This window comes from Mucor mucedo, assembly GCF_025094135.1.
Source record: "Mucor mucedo strain NRRL 3635 chromosome Unknown EV154scaffold_247, whole genome shotgun sequence".
In the NCBI taxonomy this organism is placed as follows: domain Eukaryota; kingdom Fungi; phylum Mucoromycota; class Mucoromycetes; order Mucorales; family Mucoraceae; genus Mucor; species Mucor mucedo.
In genome coordinates this window covers 1-20,457 of record NW_026252531.1, presented here as the reverse complement: position 1 = coordinate 20,457, position 20,457 = coordinate 1, and the positions used below count along the sequence as shown (strand labels likewise).

General features: G+C 36.5%; 8 protein-coding genes across 8 annotated transcripts; 2 read left to right on the top strand and 6 right to left on the bottom strand.

Moving 5' to 3' along the window:
- Positions 1–315: 315 nt before the first annotated feature.
- On the top strand, positions 316–983 carry EV154DRAFT_432513 (transcription factor Opi1-domain-containing protein; the record flags this gene model as incomplete). Its single annotated transcript, XM_051596676.1, has 2 exons — positions 316–549; positions 627–983. The coding sequence occupies 2 exons, from the start codon at positions 316–318 to the stop codon at positions 981–983; spliced, it is 591 nt and encodes a 196-aa protein (XP_051450506.1).
- A 36-nt stretch (positions 984–1,019) lies between these two features.
- Positions 1,020–1,565, bottom strand: EV154DRAFT_557031 (uncharacterized protein; the record flags this gene model as incomplete). The annotated part of the gene is made up of 3 exons (XM_051605397.1): positions 1,020–1,208; positions 1,263–1,368; positions 1,432–1,565. The coding sequence occupies 3 exons, from the start codon at positions 1,563–1,565 to the stop codon at positions 1,020–1,022; spliced, it is 429 nt and encodes a 142-aa protein (XP_051450505.1).
- A 63-nt stretch (positions 1,566–1,628) lies between these two features.
- Positions 1,629–2,654, bottom strand: EV154DRAFT_532256 (uncharacterized protein). The gene is made up of 4 exons (XM_051603883.1): positions 2,331–2,654; positions 2,151–2,260; positions 1,835–2,096; positions 1,629–1,767 (listed from the first exon to the last, which is right to left on the bottom strand). The coding sequence occupies exons 1-4, from the start codon at positions 2,331–2,333 to the stop codon at positions 1,714–1,716; spliced, it is 429 nt and encodes a 142-aa protein (XP_051450504.1). The 5' UTR covers positions 2,334–2,654; the 3' UTR covers positions 1,629–1,713.
- Positions 2,568–3,695, bottom strand: EV154DRAFT_532254 (protein-tyrosine phosphatase-like protein). The gene is made up of 2 exons (XM_051603882.1): positions 3,098–3,695; positions 2,568–3,039 (listed from the first exon to the last, which is right to left on the bottom strand). The coding sequence occupies exons 1-2, from the start codon at positions 3,341–3,343 to the stop codon at positions 2,677–2,679; spliced, it is 609 nt and encodes a 202-aa protein (XP_051450503.1). The 5' UTR covers positions 3,344–3,695; the 3' UTR covers positions 2,568–2,676.
- Positions 3,696–4,890: 1,195 nt separating this feature from the next.
- On the bottom strand, positions 4,891–6,539 carry EV154DRAFT_532253 (casein kinase II subunit alpha). The gene is made up of 8 exons (XM_051603881.1): positions 6,336–6,539; positions 6,058–6,271; positions 5,879–5,989; positions 5,729–5,812; positions 5,512–5,676; positions 5,303–5,451; positions 5,092–5,240; positions 4,891–5,029 (listed from the first exon to the last, which is right to left on the bottom strand). The coding sequence occupies exons 1-8, from the start codon at positions 6,443–6,445 to the stop codon at positions 5,016–5,018; spliced, it is 996 nt and encodes a 331-aa protein (XP_051450502.1). The 5' UTR covers positions 6,446–6,539; the 3' UTR covers positions 4,891–5,015.
- A 521-nt stretch (positions 6,540–7,060) lies between these two features.
- Positions 7,061–11,876, bottom strand: EV154DRAFT_148131 (CPSF A subunit region-domain-containing protein). The gene is made up of 9 exons (XM_051594095.1): positions 11,588–11,876; positions 11,329–11,514; positions 11,183–11,263; positions 10,963–11,117; positions 10,749–10,892; positions 7,752–10,662; positions 7,539–7,691; positions 7,338–7,484; positions 7,061–7,259 (listed from the first exon to the last, which is right to left on the bottom strand). The coding sequence occupies exons 1-9, from the start codon at positions 11,819–11,821 to the stop codon at positions 7,101–7,103; spliced, it is 4,170 nt and encodes a 1,389-aa protein (XP_051450501.1). The 5' UTR covers positions 11,822–11,876; the 3' UTR covers positions 7,061–7,100.
- A 367-nt stretch (positions 11,877–12,243) lies between these two features.
- Positions 12,244–15,151, bottom strand: EV154DRAFT_532248 (SIT4 phosphatase-associated protein-domain-containing protein). Its single transcript, XM_051603880.1, has 9 exons — positions 14,934–15,151; positions 14,809–14,877; positions 14,409–14,742; positions 14,292–14,357; positions 14,124–14,233; positions 13,598–14,054; positions 13,343–13,524; positions 12,914–13,276; positions 12,244–12,851 (listed from the first exon to the last, which is right to left on the bottom strand). Exons 1-9 carry the CDS (start codon positions 15,071–15,073, stop codon positions 12,509–12,511), a joined length of 2,064 nt encoding a protein of 687 aa, XP_051450500.1. The 5' UTR covers positions 15,074–15,151; the 3' UTR covers positions 12,244–12,508.
- Positions 15,152–15,769: 618 nt separating this feature from the next.
- Positions 15,770–17,459, top strand: EV154DRAFT_488416 (squalene epoxidase-domain-containing protein; the record flags this gene model as incomplete). The annotated part of the gene is made up of 6 exons (XM_051599113.1): positions 15,770–15,968; positions 16,021–16,198; positions 16,265–16,367; positions 16,435–16,740; positions 16,799–17,126; positions 17,185–17,459. 6 exons carry the CDS (start codon positions 15,770–15,772, stop codon positions 17,457–17,459), a joined length of 1,389 nt encoding a protein of 462 aa, XP_051450499.1.
- Between the last annotated feature and the right edge of the window lie 2,998 nt (positions 17,460–20,457).

Genomic DNA, 20,457 nt, shown 5'->3' with positions numbered 1-20,457 from the left:
ATAAAATTCCTCCTCCCCTTTTTTTTCTTTCTTCTCTTTCCCTCTCTTTTAACTATTAAAAACATGGAAAATTCAACTAGACAACGTCATCATCATAAACCTACTTCCAGAAGTACATCGCCTGTGCGATCTGCACCTTATTACACACATCATCATCATCACCAACCATTACTAACCAGTCGATGGCAGCAATTGGTGGTAGGTGCAGGCTCAGCAGCTGGTACGACAGCAGCTGTGATCAGTGAGGAATCCATGAAATGCTTAAAATATTGCCTTTCATGGTTACAATACGCGACACAACACATTGAGCAACAAATGAATGTGCTTAAAAACTATCTTGTTTCACTAGCAAAAGGTAATCAGTCATTAACTGCGCCAAACACGTCAACAAACACAAACGGGAAATCCGTTTTATCCGGTATTAAAAAAGATATTGTCGAAACACTTCGAAAAGTGGTAGAGGTCATTACAAAATACGCTGGTGCGTCACTTCCTGTGCAAGCAAGACAGACTGTGCGAGGTTTTATATTAAATCTACCTGGACGATGGGTAATAGAGTATACATGTTTCTATCTTTGGTTAGGTCCTTACCTTTTTTTTTTTTTTTTTTTTTTTTATAATTGTAGGCAACTTTAAATGATATTCGATCCACTACCACATCGCCTGCAGGCTCACCCATGCTAGGTCCTCGAAAGGTGTCAATGGATGCTAAACAAGATGAAGCTGCCATTCGATTACTATCGTTCGGACAAGAATCAGTAGAAATGTTACAGTCTGTCTCGACCGTGTTTTCAGATACAGTAGATAGAGCAGAGTTATGGATTGACCGCTTAAAAATGGTGCCTGGTATGAACAAGACATCCAATAACGATCCAATGACACTAAACGGTGAAAGTGTTCGATTACCACCTATTCGTACTCTAGATATTCCCAATCATCACAATTCATACGACCAACAACAAAAATTAAAACTTGATCGTTAATTAAAGATATATATATATTTGTTTTATTATTATAAATTAAGTTAATAAGATGCCCTTCACGTCTACTTGTATTTCTGGCGTAAAGAGAGTGCCATCTGCTTCATGACCCCGTACACTAACGGCTTCTCCCGTACTGCCACCACCGTAGAGATCTAACCAACCACCTGCGGGTAGGGTAGCGGTAAACCAATGATCATTATCTACACCATTGTAATTGCCCAAGAACTAGAATAGCTTTATTGAGTTTCTTATGGAGTATACACAATTTTTTTTACTTACGGCAATAGTGATAATGTCTCCAGGGCCACCTGATTTGTTGCAATCGCTATTTGTATAAGAGCAACAATCTTTTTCTTCAGGACGAAAGTTCTCGTTCTTGAAACGGCTACAATTTATATTTGTTAGTATATAAGAAGACATCAATCTGAGAAAGAAAAAAATAATTTACGATGAGTAAGTTCCACCAGTGTTCATCGTCATTTGACGCATAAAGAAAGCTGTGTCTGGCGTGTGATTATAAATACAAAATGCTTGAGAGGAGACAACAAGAGTAGACAGCAGGTACAACGAAAAAGACTTCATAATTAGAATATAGATTTGAAATAATATGTTCAAAGGCATATTTATAATCAATTCTTGTCTTTTGTTCTCTTCAATAGGAAAGTTTATTTATTTACTTAGGAGGCAGTGCAATCAAAAAAAAAAAAAAAAAAATTCATTGTTTATAATTCTAATCCATATATTTTAATTTTTTCACCCTAGAAACACCATTGGAAAATGAAGGCTAATGATTTTAAGAAAGAGTCAGCCAAAAGTAAATTTTGATTTCATTGTGAATAAACGAACTTTACATGTTTCTTTTTCTTATTACGGTCATAGTCACTATCCGGACTATGGTTATCATCAGATGAAAAGGGAGAACTACCCATTCTTCTGCTTGCCACTCTACTAGATTGTCTACCTGCTAATCCCAAACATTTTTCAAGATGTGGTGCATACCTTGTGGATGCAATGGTCTTTTGACAATTCACGCAGTCATAAGACGGAAGATTATTCACAGTATAACTCTTACCCCATACATCTAAACCAGGCCGTTTAACATAGTGTTTGCATCTATTCCATTCTTGTTTATATTCTATTTTTCTCTTCTCTTTAAGTAAAACTTACTTTGTCTGACATATTTGACAAACTGAATTCTCTTGCTTTGTATCCTTGTGCACATCAAATAGTACGTCATTTATACATTCATCTATAAGGTCTTCTAACAGCGAAAATGCCTATCATGACTTGGGGGGTCAGTATACATACTTATATATATAAAAAAGGGGTGGTGGGGCAACTGCATACCATGGCAGCTCGAGGAAGGTTTGGTTTTTTCACTATTTTGGGTATATTTTTTTGTAGACTTGATTGCGTTTGAGTCAATTCTTCTAATGTCTTGTTGCGATCGGACAGGAGTTTTTTAAATAGTCTTATTTTACACGTTAGCCTTTTTCTTGTATCGCTGTTAGGACAAATAAAAGAGAGAGAGAGTGCTTACAATGTGCCAGCTTCTTTCTGACTCTCTGTTAAATGAGCATTCGATAGATTATCTACATGGCCTTTAGGTTTCTGCATCTTGTATTAAAATAAAACGAGGGAAGAAAAGAAGAAGAAGAAGAAAAAAAAAAAGATTTTATTTTGAAAAAGAGATTTAGACGCAGCTGCTCACGGTGATACTAGTGGGATCCACATCTTTCTTGGAGCCAAAACGGAAGATTCTAGTGAAGGAAGTCTTAATGGATGAAGTTGATTTTGAACGCAGTGTCTTCTTGTAATTATCGAGATAAGCAATCTGTGGTTTATTGAATGCACCTCTTCTCTTTCTTCGAATGAATTCAACTGCATCTAAAGGTTGCATGCCTAATTCTATTAATGCTATAGCAACAAGGGCAGGAGCACGACCTAAGCCTGCAACACAGTGCACAGCAATAGTGGGAGGAAACTCCTTTTCGGCCGAAGCACGTTCTTCTAGATCTACTATAGATAACCACTCAGCAACCACATTAGGAGGAGGCTATAAATATCAATCAGCCTAAATTTCTTATTGGTTCTTTATATATATATATATTTACCACGCCACCATCTTTAAAAGGTAAATCATGAACTTGAATGCCTTGTTCATTTAATCGTGTAGCTGTGTAAGTGGGCTGACAACATCTAACAACATGTGTTACGTTATATCTTTTAAATTCTTCCAGATAAAATGGAAGAGTGGATTCGGTTGGACAATCTAATATGAGAAACCGAAGTGACACGGAGGGCATTTCTATTAAAGAAAGCATACGACCGAGAGGAGTACCTGTTCTTTGGGGGATCATTTTTTGTTGTTGTTGTTGTTGTTTTGTGTTTGTTTGTTTGTGTTGTAAAATAGTTAAGTTTTTGTTATTATTGTTGTTGTATTTAGAAATTATGAGGTAAATTATCCAGGGTCAGAATCTTGTGGATATTGAGCAATGGCGAAAGATGATGCACAGCCGCCGCAAAGTACGTTTGGAGTCTGAGGAGCAAAGAGTTGAAGAATAGGTTGCATAAGTTGAAAGAATACTTTTTTTTTTTAAAAGAAAGTTAGGCTGAATAACACATGTAACTTTCCAGGCTTGAATTTGAAAAGAAGAAAGCGTTTTTTTATCTTTGCCAAATAATATCAATTATAATTAAAAAAAAAAAAAAGATTTTTTTATAAGAGAGAAAAGAAAAACAGAGACGCTCCCTCCTCTCCATTGTGACTTTAAATAAAAAACGGAGTTGCAACCAAAAGCAAAATAACCAATCAAAGTTGCATATAAAAAATATTTTGGTAACACCATGCACACACGCTCCGCTCCCTCCCCTTTTAAAGGCTTGATTTAGATGATTAGCTTGTGAAGCTACCACAACCCAAATAAAAATTAATCACACATTGCAATTTTATCTCTCCCGTCCGACTTTAAATATGAAAAATCTCATTTCAGGGTACCAGTATGATTTAAAAACCCCTTTGCTTTTCCTTTAGCAAAGGTATCCTTCCTTTTCTTCGGGTTTGCTCATGTTTTCAGTAAAGAGTATCCTTCAAATTTCTCTTAATTTGGTTTACCCCTGATTTACAGACCATTTACATTACAATTCTCTAAAAGAGTCTCTCTTACAGTAATTGGTACCTGCATCAGAGCTGGATTCGACCAGTGATGTTAGGGTATTTGCTGTATTCCAATATAATGATTATTTCATCAGGATCAGATAATTGATCGTAAAAGAGATGGACAATCTTTTTATAATAAAATTAATCAACTTCAAATCATTCACTCAGAATGTCTACACATGTGCTTACTACACTTGCAAATCGCTTATCAGTAGGTGTCCAAAATATACTATTTGTCGAAAGGGTATTTCTATGGAAACAAAACAAGCGTTTTGTAGCTTAAAACCTCAAGTGGATGTACATACAAATCAGCTTTACTCATACAGTGCTCACGGTGGAGCCGCTGTATATTTATTTTTGCGGATTTTTCATTGGCCAATTTGCGTTTTTTTTTATTCTCAATTTACGGGTTTACAAGATCCCATTAAGCGTAATGGATAAATATCCTGAGATGAAGGGGTTTTATCTCATTATGGATAGCTCCCGTATTCACGATAAGAAAGACGGTGATATTGACAATATTATTAAATCTAGAGACTATAAATGTGTATATCTTCCTTCTTATTCCCCAGAACTTCACCCCATTGAGCAGTTCTGGGCAGTAGTTAAGAGTAAAGTTAGAAGTCAGTTTGGGAACACTAAGGATCTTAAGACCAGGATCGGCGAAGCATGTAATGAAATTCCTTTCAAACATCTTCAAGGTTTTGTTAAACACTCATTCGATACTTTCCAAAAGTGTTTGAACGAGGAACATTTATAACTTTATCCTGATAGACTTTACCTGACATTAGTAGAAATATATATATATATATATATAAAACGAAAGAGAACGTCCAATTTTTTTTTTTTGAGCAGTTCCAAAAACTAAATATTTATTTAATCATATCTAGTTCAGGAAGCAAATTAGTATCACAATTAATTACGTAATCTTTATCTTTAGATCTTTACCGAAATACGGGTGCGCCATAGCTTCCTTTGCGGTCAGTCTTTCTTGATGGTCATAACGAAGTAAGTGATCTAAAAAGTCGAGTGCCTCATTTGAAATATAGCGACGGTTCTCACTGGTGATGAACTTGGCCCATGGCTTGCATGCATACCTTTTAACAAAGAAAATGAATAAAACATCCACGCGCAGATATGAGACTCCCAAATTCCCTACCTTCCCAATATATCATGATATTGTTTGTCCAGCTTGATACCGTATTTATCCAGATAAGCAAACAATTTATCTGTGCCAAGTACTTTTGCAATTTTTACTAACTGGTCGTAATTATCATGTCCATGAAAAAATGGCTCTTTACGGAATATCTGTAGTGGGGTCGTTAGTTAAAAATAAAACGATATGCAACATAACCTTAAACCCAGTACCATGCTAGCAAACATACAACCGTAGCTCCACATGTCTAAACTATAATCGTATTCTTGGAAATCAACTAATAACTCGGGTCCTTTGAAATAACGTGAAGCCACTCGTACATTGTATGCAGTTCCAGGGTGATAAAATTCGGCTAATCCCCAATCAATCAATCTCAACTATCGTCAATAGTTATTAAATGAAAATACCATTCCTCTCTTTTCTCTGTACCTGATGTTTTTCATGATCAATCATCACATTATGGGGTTTAACATCACGATGCATGATGCCTTTGGAGTGACAGAAATCCAGCGCCTAACACTTGTTATTTTCCCTCATCTTTATGGCTGTTAATATATAATAAATAAAAAAAAAACTTACTTTGAGCAACTCATGCATGTAGAATCGCACGTCGTAGTCGGTGAATCTGGGATAAAGTACCTTGAAATCAGTATTGTTGATATATTCAAAAATTAGAGCGGGTGTCTTGGACTGTAAGAAAGAAAGAAAAATGAGATAAAGCGCTAAAAGCCAAACCACCTGTCTTAACAAGTAAATACCTGAGGATCTCTGACGACATCCAAAAGCTCAATGACATTGATTCCACCTGCTAAATTCTGTAAAATCTTGATTTCACGCTTAATCTTCTTCTTTTTGACTGGTTTCAGAATCTTGATGACACATTTCTCACCGTTGGTGATATTAATGCCTTCAAACACTTCAGAATATTTACCGCGTCCTACTTTACGTACGATTTCATAATTGTCTTGGGAACTTGTTGTCTGTTCAGTACTTTCTTGTGTGTCCTTTTTTTTTTTTTTAAAAAAAAAAAACTCACCTCCACTGGACTTGAAGAGCATCGTAGTCCCAATAACTACTGGGTTCTTTTGTATTTGCATCCGCATAACACTTTGCTACACTCTGATAAGTCATACCATTATCAGTCATTGCTTATAAAAATCAAGAGTAAAAAGGAAATTGGGGAAAAAAAAAAAGTATGTGAGTGAGTGAGTGGTCGGGAGAATTTAAGAGTGAGGAAAAAATGACCTCATCATTTACAACATTTTATTTTTTTCATACTAAAATCTCTAAAAGTGATCAATACTACGTTCAATATCCACTAAATCTTCCATGATTCTGGAAACTGTGGTACCAATTTGTTTGGTTGTTTCTTTTTGGCGTTCAATAGATAAGCCAGCAAATTCAAAAATAAGATCACCGTCTAACACTGCTTTCGTACGATTGGAAGCCATTCTTTGTTTGGGACCTTTGATCAAGCGATATGCTCTAGGATTTAAACCTGCCACATGCTGCACGTTATTCACCAATTGACCATACAGAGTTGAAAGACGTTTGAAGGTCTTTTCGGAAATGGGCGACAGCACCGAAATCGATCCACTAAATGTACCACATAGACAGAAATGTCTTCGGCTGTATTCTAACCCATTTTCCGTTTTTTCAATTTGAGGTAACCGGACCATCGTCTGTACCTGAGATCCTACATGGAAATCACCGCGACGCATCAATTTTTGTCCGCCAAATGATTGCAAATCTATCAGTAAAAATAATTGATTAGATTATCTTGTCCATGTTTCATTTTGTGTTATACTTTACTAAAGGGTGCATATTGATATAAATCCAGGTTTTCGCTTGTGTCACCCACAACTAGGTATAAAGACTTGTCATCAATAATGAAATCAACACAACCAACTTCAAAAGATTGGTAATCTTTTCCTAATAATGATAGCTTGGCTGGCTCGAGCTACAAGAGATTGAAAACCAATTAAAAAAAAAATAACCCCTCCAAAAATGATCTGCCTATACATCTCCCTTCTTTTACCTGAAATCCCAAAAACCAGATGGACTTTTGTGCGTCACCTAGTAAGATAAAGTTTTTGATGGAGCTCATACTCGTCACATAAATTTGTACATCGATAAAAGCGACACCCACAAGACTCTCATCATCCTCTAGACTCCACACAATTACCTACATTCACAAGGTTAAACCACAATGATCCCTTAAACAATTACCTCTTTTTACCTTTGAACCAATGCAGGAAGCTAAATGACCACTGATATTACACATGGCAGTAACAGCACCCTTAACATCTTCTGTATGCAAGTGTTTGAATTTATGGTTGGTTTGAGGGTTATTAGGTTCAGGCACAACCTCAATGATATCAAAAATACGGATCTAGTATAGCATCGTTAGTTATGTTCTTGCATTCAAGAATCCTATTTCTCTCCAACTTACAGACCCACGCATGGTTGTATCCTCACCGCGAAGACAACCAGTGCCTACCACCATAAAGTACTTTCTACCGGTGCTTGTTTGTTTTGACTCGAGGGCAGCACATTGTAAGGAGAAACATTGTTCGAATTCTTCAAACTCCACTTCATCTACGGTTTCCCAGGTAACGGGAGACACCATGATCATCGAAAACTTGTCAACCTGGGGTAGAAACTCCCCGGGTTCTCGCTCCTCATGAACAGGAGTTTCACCTTCTACCTCGTCTTCGTTCTGTAGACGCACAGGAGCCTCAGTTGAAACCAGGACAGCATAGACCTTCATGACGGGATGGTATTGGATTTTATGTACAGTTTGGCCCAAAGGAATCTTTTGCATCACCCAATCCAAATCGTAAATGACCCCGTTTGTGCGTAAGCCAGATAAACGAATGACAGCCTTTGAATCCACGGTAATAAAACCATGTTTACAATTGACGTTATGGAACTGAGTAAAACCAATCACCTCATTTTCGGTCTTCATCGGATGCACACGAACAAAACTTTTGCAGGAGCATAATAACCAAGCGGGTTGAGGACCTGCCACAAAGACACCTGCATACCCTGCCACATCATTGAACGGAATCAAGAGCTTCTTTCGGTGCGTATCGTATTTCTTACTGCGCTTGGCCTCATCTTCTAAATCGGGTCCTGGAATTTCAAATTCATCAATGATCTCCTTCTTCTTCATCTTTTTCGTTTCCTCCGTGACAGAAGCCGCGGATTTTCTTGAAATGTATTCATGGTGTACTCGCGAGAATCGTAAAGCTAACCGATCTGATGTCTCCGACGGCACAAAACTAAATGCCTTATAAATAATAATATCGTCGGTTTCCGTACGAGCCACGAGATGAGGGTCTTTTCTTTCTTTACCAATATTTGTCATAACAATTTCCTTCATAATGGTACTGATCTTTTTTTCTTTGGGTTGTGCTTCTCGATCATGATCGGTAATCAAATCAGGTGCAATATCAAATTGAGGGCATACAAAGTACTCTTTGAAATCAGGAAGACTGTAAATCTTTAAAGTACCATCAGTTGTATACACCACAGACCAAAAACTGACACGTGTGATCTCGTTTAATCCTCCTCCCTGAAGACTGACATTAACCTCGTCAATTTCCTCTGTAATCATGCTGGATTTTCCATCAATACCGTTGTGTGTCATAGGATCGTCTCCTCCTCCATACAACATTTCATCATCGTCATCTTCGTCCATATCGTTCGTAATCACACTGGGCGTCTCTACTGGCACTGCTAAATCGGCATCCAACTGATCCCCATAAAGATCCATATCCACTTCATCAAATTCGGCTACGATGGTTTGCGAAGTATTGGTTTTCTTCAATAAGGAGGTATCAGTGGTATCGTCTGTCGCTTTACGTTTCTTGTGTGCGGATCCAGTAGCAGTATTTGAAGCATTCGCAGCAGCAGCAGCGGCAGCAGCAGCAGTCGCAGCGGCCTTGGCAACCAAAGCAGCCTTTTTCTCGGCCACAGAGGAAAACAAGCCCGAGGTATCTGCAAATATACTTGCCATGGAAACTGCCGAGACATACGAAGGTAAATGTATGGGTGTAATATCTTTTGTTACCGGATCACCCTGCAAGGCTAAAAGTTTGTTGTTCTCCAAAGTCAAGAGAATATAAGGGTCGCGAATACTAGCGTCGACGATTTTGGCACCACGGATGGGAATAGTATGAATACGTTTACCTTCGGGTGTAAGGATCATGACACCTGTTGCATACACTTGCACAATACGAGTGGCATCAAACAGGGTACATACAGCAATAGTAGGACCACGTGTATAAAATCCAGTCTTGACAAGTTCTTGTAATTCGTCACCAGCAGATAAAACCATGGTGCTTTTGGATTTACTGATGAACAGGAGCTTATCAAAGGCTTCGTCAAAGGCGCTGTCTGTTTCAACGGTCTCCCATCGACTGTTGTCACCCTCGGATGTCTTCTTAGTGGTTTTGTGGATGGACTCAGTCTCATTAAAGGGAAGCTCTTTACGACATTTGATGGAAAAGATAGCTTGACTGTCGGACTGGTTGAAAGAAAAGGAAGTTTGGGGATGAATGTGACGTTGGAAGACACAAAGTGCACCGTTTCGACCATGACCTGAACAACTGACGAGTTCCAAGTCAGGTATCCCAGAGACAGGCAAATCCTCGTCTTCCGTCTTTTGATTGCTTTCGACATCACCAATGGTCATATCCACAATAGGTCCCGTATTCAATAAAGTATCACAGACACGGAAAGTAAAATTGCTATCGTGTTGCAATTGAGCTTTGCCGCCCAGTAATTCTTTACTATACTTCCATTTGACCAACAAGGAATCACCCACACGGCTGCCCAAGAAGAAATACTCACCGTTTTTTATATTCGTGACACAGGAAGGTACAGTGGCCAGAGGAGGTAAATCGGTGGCGGATTTGGGGTTCAGATTGACTTTATGTACAATTTCTTCAATATTCATGCCCACAATTTTACTGCCATCCATTCTCATTTGTACGACGGCCCAGTTTCCATTTTGCATAAATATCAGACACCGATCTCCACCAAATGCTAATGCTTTTGCTCCATCCAATGAGAGACCTAGATTGATATTACTGTCGTCGTAAATCATGCCTGGAAATTCGGTAAGTTTCTTGGTGTATCCGTTCACAGCTACACCGACACCGGGTGAGCCTTGAGAGACATGTAAAAGTGAATTGGCAGCAATGACAAGAACACCTGTGACGGGTTTAGGCATTGCGACAAGTTTGATACAATCATAGGGTAATTTGTCGATGGAATAAATAATTGGATAGATTTTGGCGGTTAAGTCTAATGAAATTACGACAACGGACACTGTATCTTTCGTACTTGCTAAGCGACTAATTTTGTTTATAAAGAGTGGGTTAATGATAGGAACGATGATGTTAGGAGAGACTTAAAAAAAAGAAAGAAAGTTGCCGTTTACCCAGTCCAGGTTTGCTCGGATTGAAACAAGATGGCTAATGTAGGTTCATAGTAATCTGCTAAGAATACCATATCAATGACATTTTTGATACGTGGATCAATGGTTTCTAAGTCGATTAGGAAACTAGGTGAATAGGGCCATTTGCTACACACATAAAAAAAAGGGAAATCAGTACTGACACAGGGTCGACTGTATAATGAAAGGGGGGCATTACTCTTCTTCTTCCGCATCGGGTTGTCGCTCATCTAATTTATCTGCTTGACGGAATGGTAAAACTGCTAATTTATTATCGTAAAAGTTTAAAACCGCACATCTTTGTTGTGGATCAATATGAATGTTGGATGGATATGGGTTGGTGAGGAATTCTTTCTATATAAAACGGAAGCATGTTTTAACCATCGTGTATATCTTTTTCTGTTTTCTGCATGACTTACTTTAAATTCGTCTCGTTCGTAGTAGTGAATAGATACAGTGACAATCGAGTTTGTTGCAGGTGACCATTCTAATAATGACATCTTTGAATGAGAGTGAGTAAACAACTTTGTTCTGATATTTTCTATTCCCTGTCATATTATCTTACCTTGGCATCGCTGAATCCTAAAAGCAAACTGTCACAACCTTCCTTTCCACGAGGGGATGTTGTCTTTACTACACCCATGGTTGCAATGGTGCCATTCAATTTATACTGAGCTACTAATTCCAATCTTCCCGAAGTCTTATCTGTAAAGTTCTTCGTTAATGGCTTCATTTTGGGAAACGTAAGTGTCTTTTTTTGATTAAAGTAAAAGATTAGTCACTCCCATTGGATATGTCATTGGTAGGGCCAATATGGTTATTACCATGTCTTCGTTTTCGTTCAAACGTTCATTGACTAATTCATTGTCATCTAATACGTCGTCTTCATCGTCTTCTTCGACAGTGTTAGGTATATATTCCACAAACTCATAGATCTGTAAAAGGGAAGCTTTGGCAACCACAAGATTAATCGCGTCCGGTGAGGTGAAGTGACTTGTCTCTACCTGTTCTACAGTTTGAGGTGGGAACAACTCTTGATATACTGCATATGCCGACATTATCCTAAAACGCGTATGGTTTTTTGTGTCCCTTTTCAGAAAAAAAAAAAAGAAGAGGAAAAAGTGTTTGGGCTAGAAAAAAAAACACCTAAAATCATGATCCTTTAAACAAGTCACAGAGCACTTTTTGAGACACATTTCTTTGGTACACATTGAGCACTGACAGTAGCTAAATATAAAGCACCAAGCATTGAACCGTCGGCAAATACACAATCATGTTTCTCAAAAAAAAAAAAAAAAAAAAAAAATTGACTGAAATAGAAGACTGATATTATGCATGATATCAATTTTACAAACTATAGCTTAGTACAACTTCCTACAGAGCTCAGATACCTGAAATGGGAAGGCATAATTAGAAGCACAGCGCCTAGGACATTCAGTGAAACTTTCAAAGTGTAAAAAGTTTATTGATCTACTACCATAGAAGATATAAAGCCCATCCTTGCAAACCCGCTCTTGTAGGTAGGAAGATCAATCCCGATTTGTAGATAAAAGAATAATACCAACTGATTCTTTAAAGTAACCAGCATAAAAAAAAAATTGTCGTAAAAACATAAAAGTTGTAGTATATTATAAGAAAGATATGAAAAGAGAAAATGGCAAGAGTTAGTAATAATAGGACGTTATACAAAAATATAAGGGGGAAAAATGTATAGACAAAAAAAAAAAATGTTCAAGGATGTTATATTAAGCAGAAGCGGGAGTTTCCTTTTTCAAATTTTTCTCTTTTACATCCATATCAGCAAAATTAGTCGAGAAGCCATCTTGCCATGTTTGATCTGGTTCTGTGGTGCTGTTACTGCTATTGAAATCACCAAATGGATCATCGTCCTCGGGCGAATCGTGTTTTTGGGGTGTCTGTAAACCTGCGGCTGGTTGGGCTGTGAAAGAATCACTGAATCCACCCGTCCAATCCACCGTTGTTTCTTCATCCTCCTTTTCCTCATCCGCTTGATGTGAGACTACTAGACCAGCAGGATTTTCATTGACGGCATAATCAGTTTCAGTGAACAAATAATCCTCGTTGCCTCTTCAGCAAAATTGTAAGTCACCCTTTTGATTTTATCAATTAAAAATAATAAAAGAACCTACCGGGTAATCCAAGTATCATGAGATTGATCACTAGTATCAAATCGACTCATTTGGCTTCTTAAAGTAGCTTCCGTATGATCTTCATCTTCCTCCTCATCCTCTTCCTCCTCTTCATCATCATCGTCATCATCATTTATAATAGCGTGCATACCATTCTGTCTAATTTCTCCTAAAGGCAAACTATCTCTCTCTTTAGTCTCTTTGAGCTGTCCCACACAATAGACATGCCATTTGTCTAAATCAATCGAGTCTTTTACGGCTGAAATAATTCCTTCAGGATATCCTTCAAACAATTTGATGACTTCATCTGAAATGAAGGTCAAATGTCCCATGTAACCTAAACGCATCCCTTTGGGCTTTTGGCTATGATAAAAATAAATAGATGATGAGCGGTTGTTCTCTAATAGAATAAAGGTATCAATGTATTACCATTCAATGTCGTTCTTCTCTTGCGCTTGGACGATTTTATCAGTTAAATGACCTTGTGTAAATATTGAAAGAGCTAATTGTCGATTGGATTCTTTGTTCATTTGACCATTGAATACTTGATGTAACATATCATAGACAACATAATGTAAAAAGTTGTTCCAAGGAAAATAAAAGAACAAATCCTATCAGAGTTGACATAGTTAATCTATCCGCATATATTAAAATGGTGTACTAAAAAACCAGCAAAGAACTTACTGTACATGTGGGTAAGACCTTATGTTTTACGAATTCAAGTTTCAATAAATCACCCGGCGTAGGCTCATCCTCCTTGGTGATATTTAAACTGGACATGTTGGAACAATGCAATAATTCGGCAAACAGCTCACAAATCTTTAACCGCTCAAAGCCCAGTGGAATAGGCAATGATTCTCGCACCATGAGTTGGGGCACGGTTTTAGGGTTCAAGAGTAAATGGTTAAAGTCTTGTATATGAAGGGTTAATACACGAAGCATATCTACAAGTGAAATCATCGGTTGACGCACTGTCTGGTTTCCGTATCCCATGACAACAGCAGCTGTCTCGTTATCCATATCGCTGTTATTATGTCGAATAATATCAATAATAATTGTGACTCCATTAATCAGTGTAGATGTAGAGTTGGGTTTAGATGAATCCAGCATGTAATTAACCAACTTTTCCATCACTTCTTTGCTAAAGATGATATTAGCATATGCAAATAAAAAATTCCTCGGCAGTGTTAGAGGGATCAGGAGGACTCACCTTGTTAACTGAAGTATAATGTCATTAACGCCAATACTAGGTGATTCTAATAAACTCGTTTGCGACATTCGAATGATTTCACAAATACATTGTTGTGCTGTACAATGCTCCTACAATAAATGTTTTTTTTAATAATGAGCACAAGACAATCAATTGTGGTTTCTTTACCTCTGTTTCAAGATTTGGATCCAGCCTATTTATAAGGTTCAACAATAGGCCATTATCATTTAACCACTTGAAAGATGATTTAGTAGGTTTGTAACAAACATATTTATTGAGACTTACCTGGACAGTTCCTTTTGCTTCGGGTAACTCCTCTAGACGGACCAGAGTTAACAATAAATCCATAATAGCTGAACTTTGTAGGTGTGACAATATCATGTCCAAATTGGCGGGCTTTGATTTAATAAAGTCTAACATCTCCAATGCTCTCTTTGTGAGGAATATAGTAATGATTTTGCAAAAGTAAGAAGACTGGAAAGAATAGGATGCGTCTGGAGAAAAGGGCAACTTTAAAAAATTCCAGAAATCTTCGAGTATTTCGACGTGCTCAATGACAATGGCATCTATTAGTTGAGGTATTTCACAAGCAAGAATTTCACATGCAATTAAGGGAAGTCTAAAAAGGAGATGGCATGTTTAATAAACTTATCGTTTATGTGTACCTTTTTTTTGTTTGTTTTACCTTTGCTTATCAATGTCCAGCGAGAAGAATAAAGCAATAAGCTGAGCAATGTTTTCTTTTTTCAAGAGACTAAAAAAAAGGAAGTGTTATAAACAGCACCGAAACTAAAACTTGTTTATTCTTACAACTCGATTAGCTTTGGGTTTTGTGATTTAGCTTCTTGAATGATATCCTGATCACATAATATTTCTTCCAAAGTAACATCTTCTTGTTCTAAAAGACCATCAATTGCTGAAGGGTTATTAAACCCGAAACGCCAAAACATGTTTTATGTAAAAGGTAAAAAGAGAGATAAATAAGGGGAGCTTAGAGTTAACTTTTACCAAGAAAAAAAATAAAAAATAAATAGCGTCGTTCTTTTAAAATAGAACAGTGTCGTATTGTTTATAGGAAAGTGCGTTGCACAATTCATGAAAAATAGTGTCGTGAAAAAAAATAGGTTGCATGTATAAATAAGCCCATAAAAACCATACAGCTACTTGCGAGGGCAGTCAATTTTCTCGAGTTTATACCATTGCTTTTAACTGTCAGATGCAAAATGTTGTCTTGTTGGAGAAAGATAAAGTGGCAAGTAGATCATCTCACCAATAAGAATGCATTATGGTCCCTGAATAAAACTCGACACTCAGAGTAACACACATGCTCATAATCTTTTGTGAGGAACCCGCCAAAAACGATCTGCATATTTCCCCTTTTTCCGTGTTATCATTACTGGCTTTTAACACATGCTTGAAATGATAGTAACTTTTATTACATAAGCATATTTTCTTTCCCAGCTTCTATCTATAAAATGCAATGTCTTCCTTGTGATGATGAGACATCAAGCCCTGAAACTATCTTTCACGTGATTGCGGTGTCAGAAAATTGTTGTATTTAAAAAATCGGACCACCTTGTCTCTTCTTTTTATTTTTTTTTAATTTTATACTTGAAAGCTCATTTCCCTTCATCTAATTAATTTCAATGACTACCACACCTATTGAAGAGTTTGAACTAATCATTGTGGGCGCTGGCATCGTTGGTTGTGCTGCAGCCAAGGCCTTTGGTACCGATGGTAGACGTGTGTTGTTGCTTGAGCGTGATCTCACCGAACCAGATCGTATTGTTGGAGAGTTACTACAACCTGGTGGAATCAACTCTTTAAAGTCATTGGGGTTAGAAGGTACCATTTCTTTTCCTTTAAATATTCTGTGGTATTAACAGAATATATTTAGACTGTGTGGAAGGAATTGATGGTATTCCTTGCTATGGCTATGGTGTGATCCATAAAGGACAGACAGTTGAGATTCCTTATCCAGTCAATTACGAGACAGAGAAACAAGCATCAGGTAAATCGTTTCACCATGGTCGATTTATTCAGAATTTAAGAAAAGCTGCCACTTGCACCGAAAAGTATGTGTTTGTGTAACCTTCCAATTATCACTATTTTATTTTAATCAAGCCCGTTTGTTTATGTAGTGTCACAGTACGAGAACTTACAGTAAATACATTGATAAGAGAGGATGATGGAGACAAAGTGATTGGTGTCAGTGCTCAATCCAAAACCAACGAATATTTCAAGGTAAATTAATATATATATATATATATCGCATCTCTAAGGTCAAATCACTGATAATCGCAAAATATAGTTTTATGCCCCTCTGACTATTGTGTGCGATGGTTTATTTTCTAAATTCCGTAAAGAATTCACCACAAAAACACCCGATGTTCGATCCAATTTCGTTGGCTTTGTCTTGAAAGATTTGGAATTGCCTTTGCCCAACCATGGACATGTCATTTTGGCGAATCCTTCTCCCGTATTAATGTACCAGATCAGTACGCATGATACCCGTGTATTGGTTGATGTACCTGGTAAATTACCTTCTGTATCCACAGGTGAACTTAGAGCTTACATGGAAAATATCGTTGCACCTGAATTGCCTGAATCCATTCGAGTAAGAGTCTTCATTTATAAATATCGTTTCTATACTCATACATCCTTTTATTGCTTAGCCTAAATTTATGGAAGCACTAGAGACAGAAAAATTGAGATCCATGCCAAATGGTTTTTTGCCTCCCTCAGCTAATCAATCTACCGGTATGATTGTTGTAGGCGATGCCATGAATATGCGTCATCCTTTAACCGGTGGTGGAATGACTGTAGCATTTAACGATGTTGTCTTGTTAAGGGATTTCTTGTCACCTCAAAATGTGCCTTCATTTACAGACTCGGAATTAGTTATTCAGCAAATGAACTCATTCCACTGGAAGAGAAAGAACTATTGTACTGCAATCAACGTCTTGGCCATGGCCTTATATCGTCTATTTGCTGCGAATCATGGTAAGATTTATTTGATGGTATCAATGTGTATGTCTAATCCGTATTTGCATATTGATAGACGCTGATTTGGAGGTTTTACAGAGAGGATGCTTCTCCTACTTTCAATTAGGCGGTGATTGTGTGGACGGACCTGTGGGTTTATTATCTGGCTTAATCCAACGCCCAATCGTACTCGTCTATCATTTCTTTGCAGTCGCTTTCCATGCTATTTATATTGAAGCAAAGAGTAATGGCTGGTCTGGCGCTCATCATAGTTTCATCATGTTATTTACCGTACTTTACACTGCATGCGTTACCATTTTACCATACCTTTGGACAGAGACAAAGTATTAGATCATTTCCACAAACACTCTCCATTTTATTTATACTACAAGAATTAATACAAATCATCAACTTATTATTATAATCAGTGTCTTTGTGTGTGTATTGCACACGTCGTTTTTAAAAAACAAGGTTAGAAAAGGGTACAATAATTAAGCGTATGAAAGCGACGCATCCCAAAATAAAACCTGTTCATATCATATTAAATGCGAGCTACTAACTTTTGTTTATTTTGAAAACCATCTAAGGACAGACAAATCTTAACAAAAAGCGTTAAATGATAGAATAATATCTCTAGCCATGGTAGGTCGTAAGCACGGCTGGATGGATCAAAGCATGTTTATTGCAAAAAACCATTTGAGTATCCTACTTTGGTAAGTATGTTACACGATGAACAAATTCATGCTTATTTTTTGAGCTCAATTGATACAACATTAATTAAAGTAGCAAGATGTGCGGATCCATTTGGCAGCTTTCTACAGAATAAACAAAGATTGTCATAGTTTGCCACAAAACAAAGGGATAGAGCACACAAGGATGTCAATTTTATAAATTTGAAGCCGTCCCGGAGCTTATTAAACATACCCGTTTTTTTTTTTTTTTTTTTTTTTTTTTCTTTTTTTAAATTGACGCATCACGCAAAATTTCTATCGCGGTCAATTTTTGATCAAATATTAACAAGCAAAAATGCGATGAATTTTTGACCGCCGTCGCGGCGATGGCGGTTAATTTTAGACCGTAATCTTCGCGAATGCCGTCAATTTCTACACTTTTTGGCCGTATTTATCAAGAATGCGATACTATTACTGGTCGTATTTATCCCGAATGCCATCAATCCCTTGCTTATTAAATTTTATACCCTTGTGTTATGAACAATTATGTGTTTATATTATGAATAATTGAATTTATTTTTTATTAAATGTTTATTAAATAACAACGGCAAAAGGGATTATGGATTATGAGGTGAAATTACAGATAAAGTGGATACATAAATTACCGATAAAATGGATACATAAATGAATACATAAGAGTATTATACATATAGAAAAGTTACATACCTACAATTAAAAATATTAGTGGTTGGCTTATGTAGGCTACAGCTGCTATTTTATTCACCTTATCCTAGTGTATGCCTTGTATTAATACGTAAGCGTATTATACGAATAGAAAAGCTACAAACCTAAAATTAAAAATATTAGTGGGTGGCTTACATAGGTCAGAATTGCTTCTTTATTTACCTTAGCCCAGTGAGTGTTTTGTATACATTATATCTCTAGACTACTGTGTTAAAATATAGTACAATTTTATACAATAAGTTACTTACATTTCTATCAAGTGGCAATATAAAGAAAAGCAGATATAGTCAGTTGTAGAGAAAAATATTGGACTTAACTTGACGAATGTAAGATACCCACTAACAGGTTTACCTAGTGCATGGGTAGGGAAAGGGTACATCTATGTCAAATTAAGTCATATTTAATATTTATAAACATACATAAAAACTTTAAGTACAAAATCAGTTGTTGGGGGAAGAAAAGAAAACTTTTATTGCTATGTAAGAAATATTAAGAAGGTTTTGACTAAAAACCTTGGAATGGACTTTAAAAAAAAGGATCTAATCCAAGCGAGCTTGTCGACACAATCTTGGCAACATTGTTTTACTGTATCTGTATTAGCCTTTTAATTAAAATCTTGTTCTTCTTAAATTTCTGCTTTTGTTACGGTTCTGAGTTACAATACGTTCATGCTGGATTGGTGAAAATCATAACGCTATAATTTAAGGCCATTCCCTGGGTTAAGTCTTACGTCGAGAACGAGCAAAAGAAGTTTGTGGTTTTATATGCTGACGAAATTATGTGTTCGGCTGTTCTGACCAATGCCACTGATTATTCATGTTACAATTACTGGTGATGCGTTTAAGGCGAATATGTTAATAAAATGTAATTAACGTGACACAAAATATCAATCCCAGTCCATAAGCCAAACCATCATTTTTGTTTCTCTTATAAAATCATCAATAATTATCGTAAAGCACTAATTTTTTCGACTATACTATTCTAATAATCAACCCTAATTTTTGACAGTAGCAAAATTAATATTTGTAGCTATTTGTTTCTTTTTAGGAGTTAAACATAGGCGATTGGCGGTCAATATTTGATATTTTCGCCAAAAATGCGACATGGTCAATTTTTAATAAATCTTTTTCAAAATTTTGCACTGACTGGATTATCAAGTTTTGATTTCAAGTTTTTTTTTTTAAAGATCCAAAGTTGCCCAAAACACAAAGGTCTAAAAGACAAAAGTTACAGATGCACCCTTTGAAAACCCTTACTGTAAGTTTTAAAAGAGGCACTCTTAGGTGACTAAAGCTCAACTTTAATACTTTTTCCATTGTGTAATATCCGATGTCTAAGAGACAATAATTTCCATCGAAATATAAGATAATTCTTTATTAAATATTTAATTTGCTCTTGTATATTTATTATATGTTCATGTTTGTTAAGTCGGTGATTCTTATATGCTCCGTATTTACATTTGAGTAGTTGTTACTATGGTGAGACAGTCTTGTGATATACCACATTGGTAGCATTTGTGGAGTGCTTTTACTATAACATTAATTGTATTTAGCCCCAAATTGAAAACCCAGCTCATATTAGACAGATTTTATTTTTTCGCATATAAAACTGCTCTCTAAAGTATATTCAATGATTCGTCTAATTTTCTAAACATTTTGAGTATAGTATTTGTGCTAAACCACACATATAGATTATACATATAATAAATTCATATCTCATCATCACTGATAAATGATAGCTAAATTATGATCAGGCATAAAAAAGGAATTCGCTAAAGCCGGTCACTATTTTAAAGTGTCACGGTATCGTAACACCAATGCCCGAACTTAAGACATGTTATTGTTATTATTTCTCTATTGACTATGCGTAGCACTAATTGTCCAATATAGATATTGTTATTGATAGCATACTCATATTGTTAAGAATAGTATCCT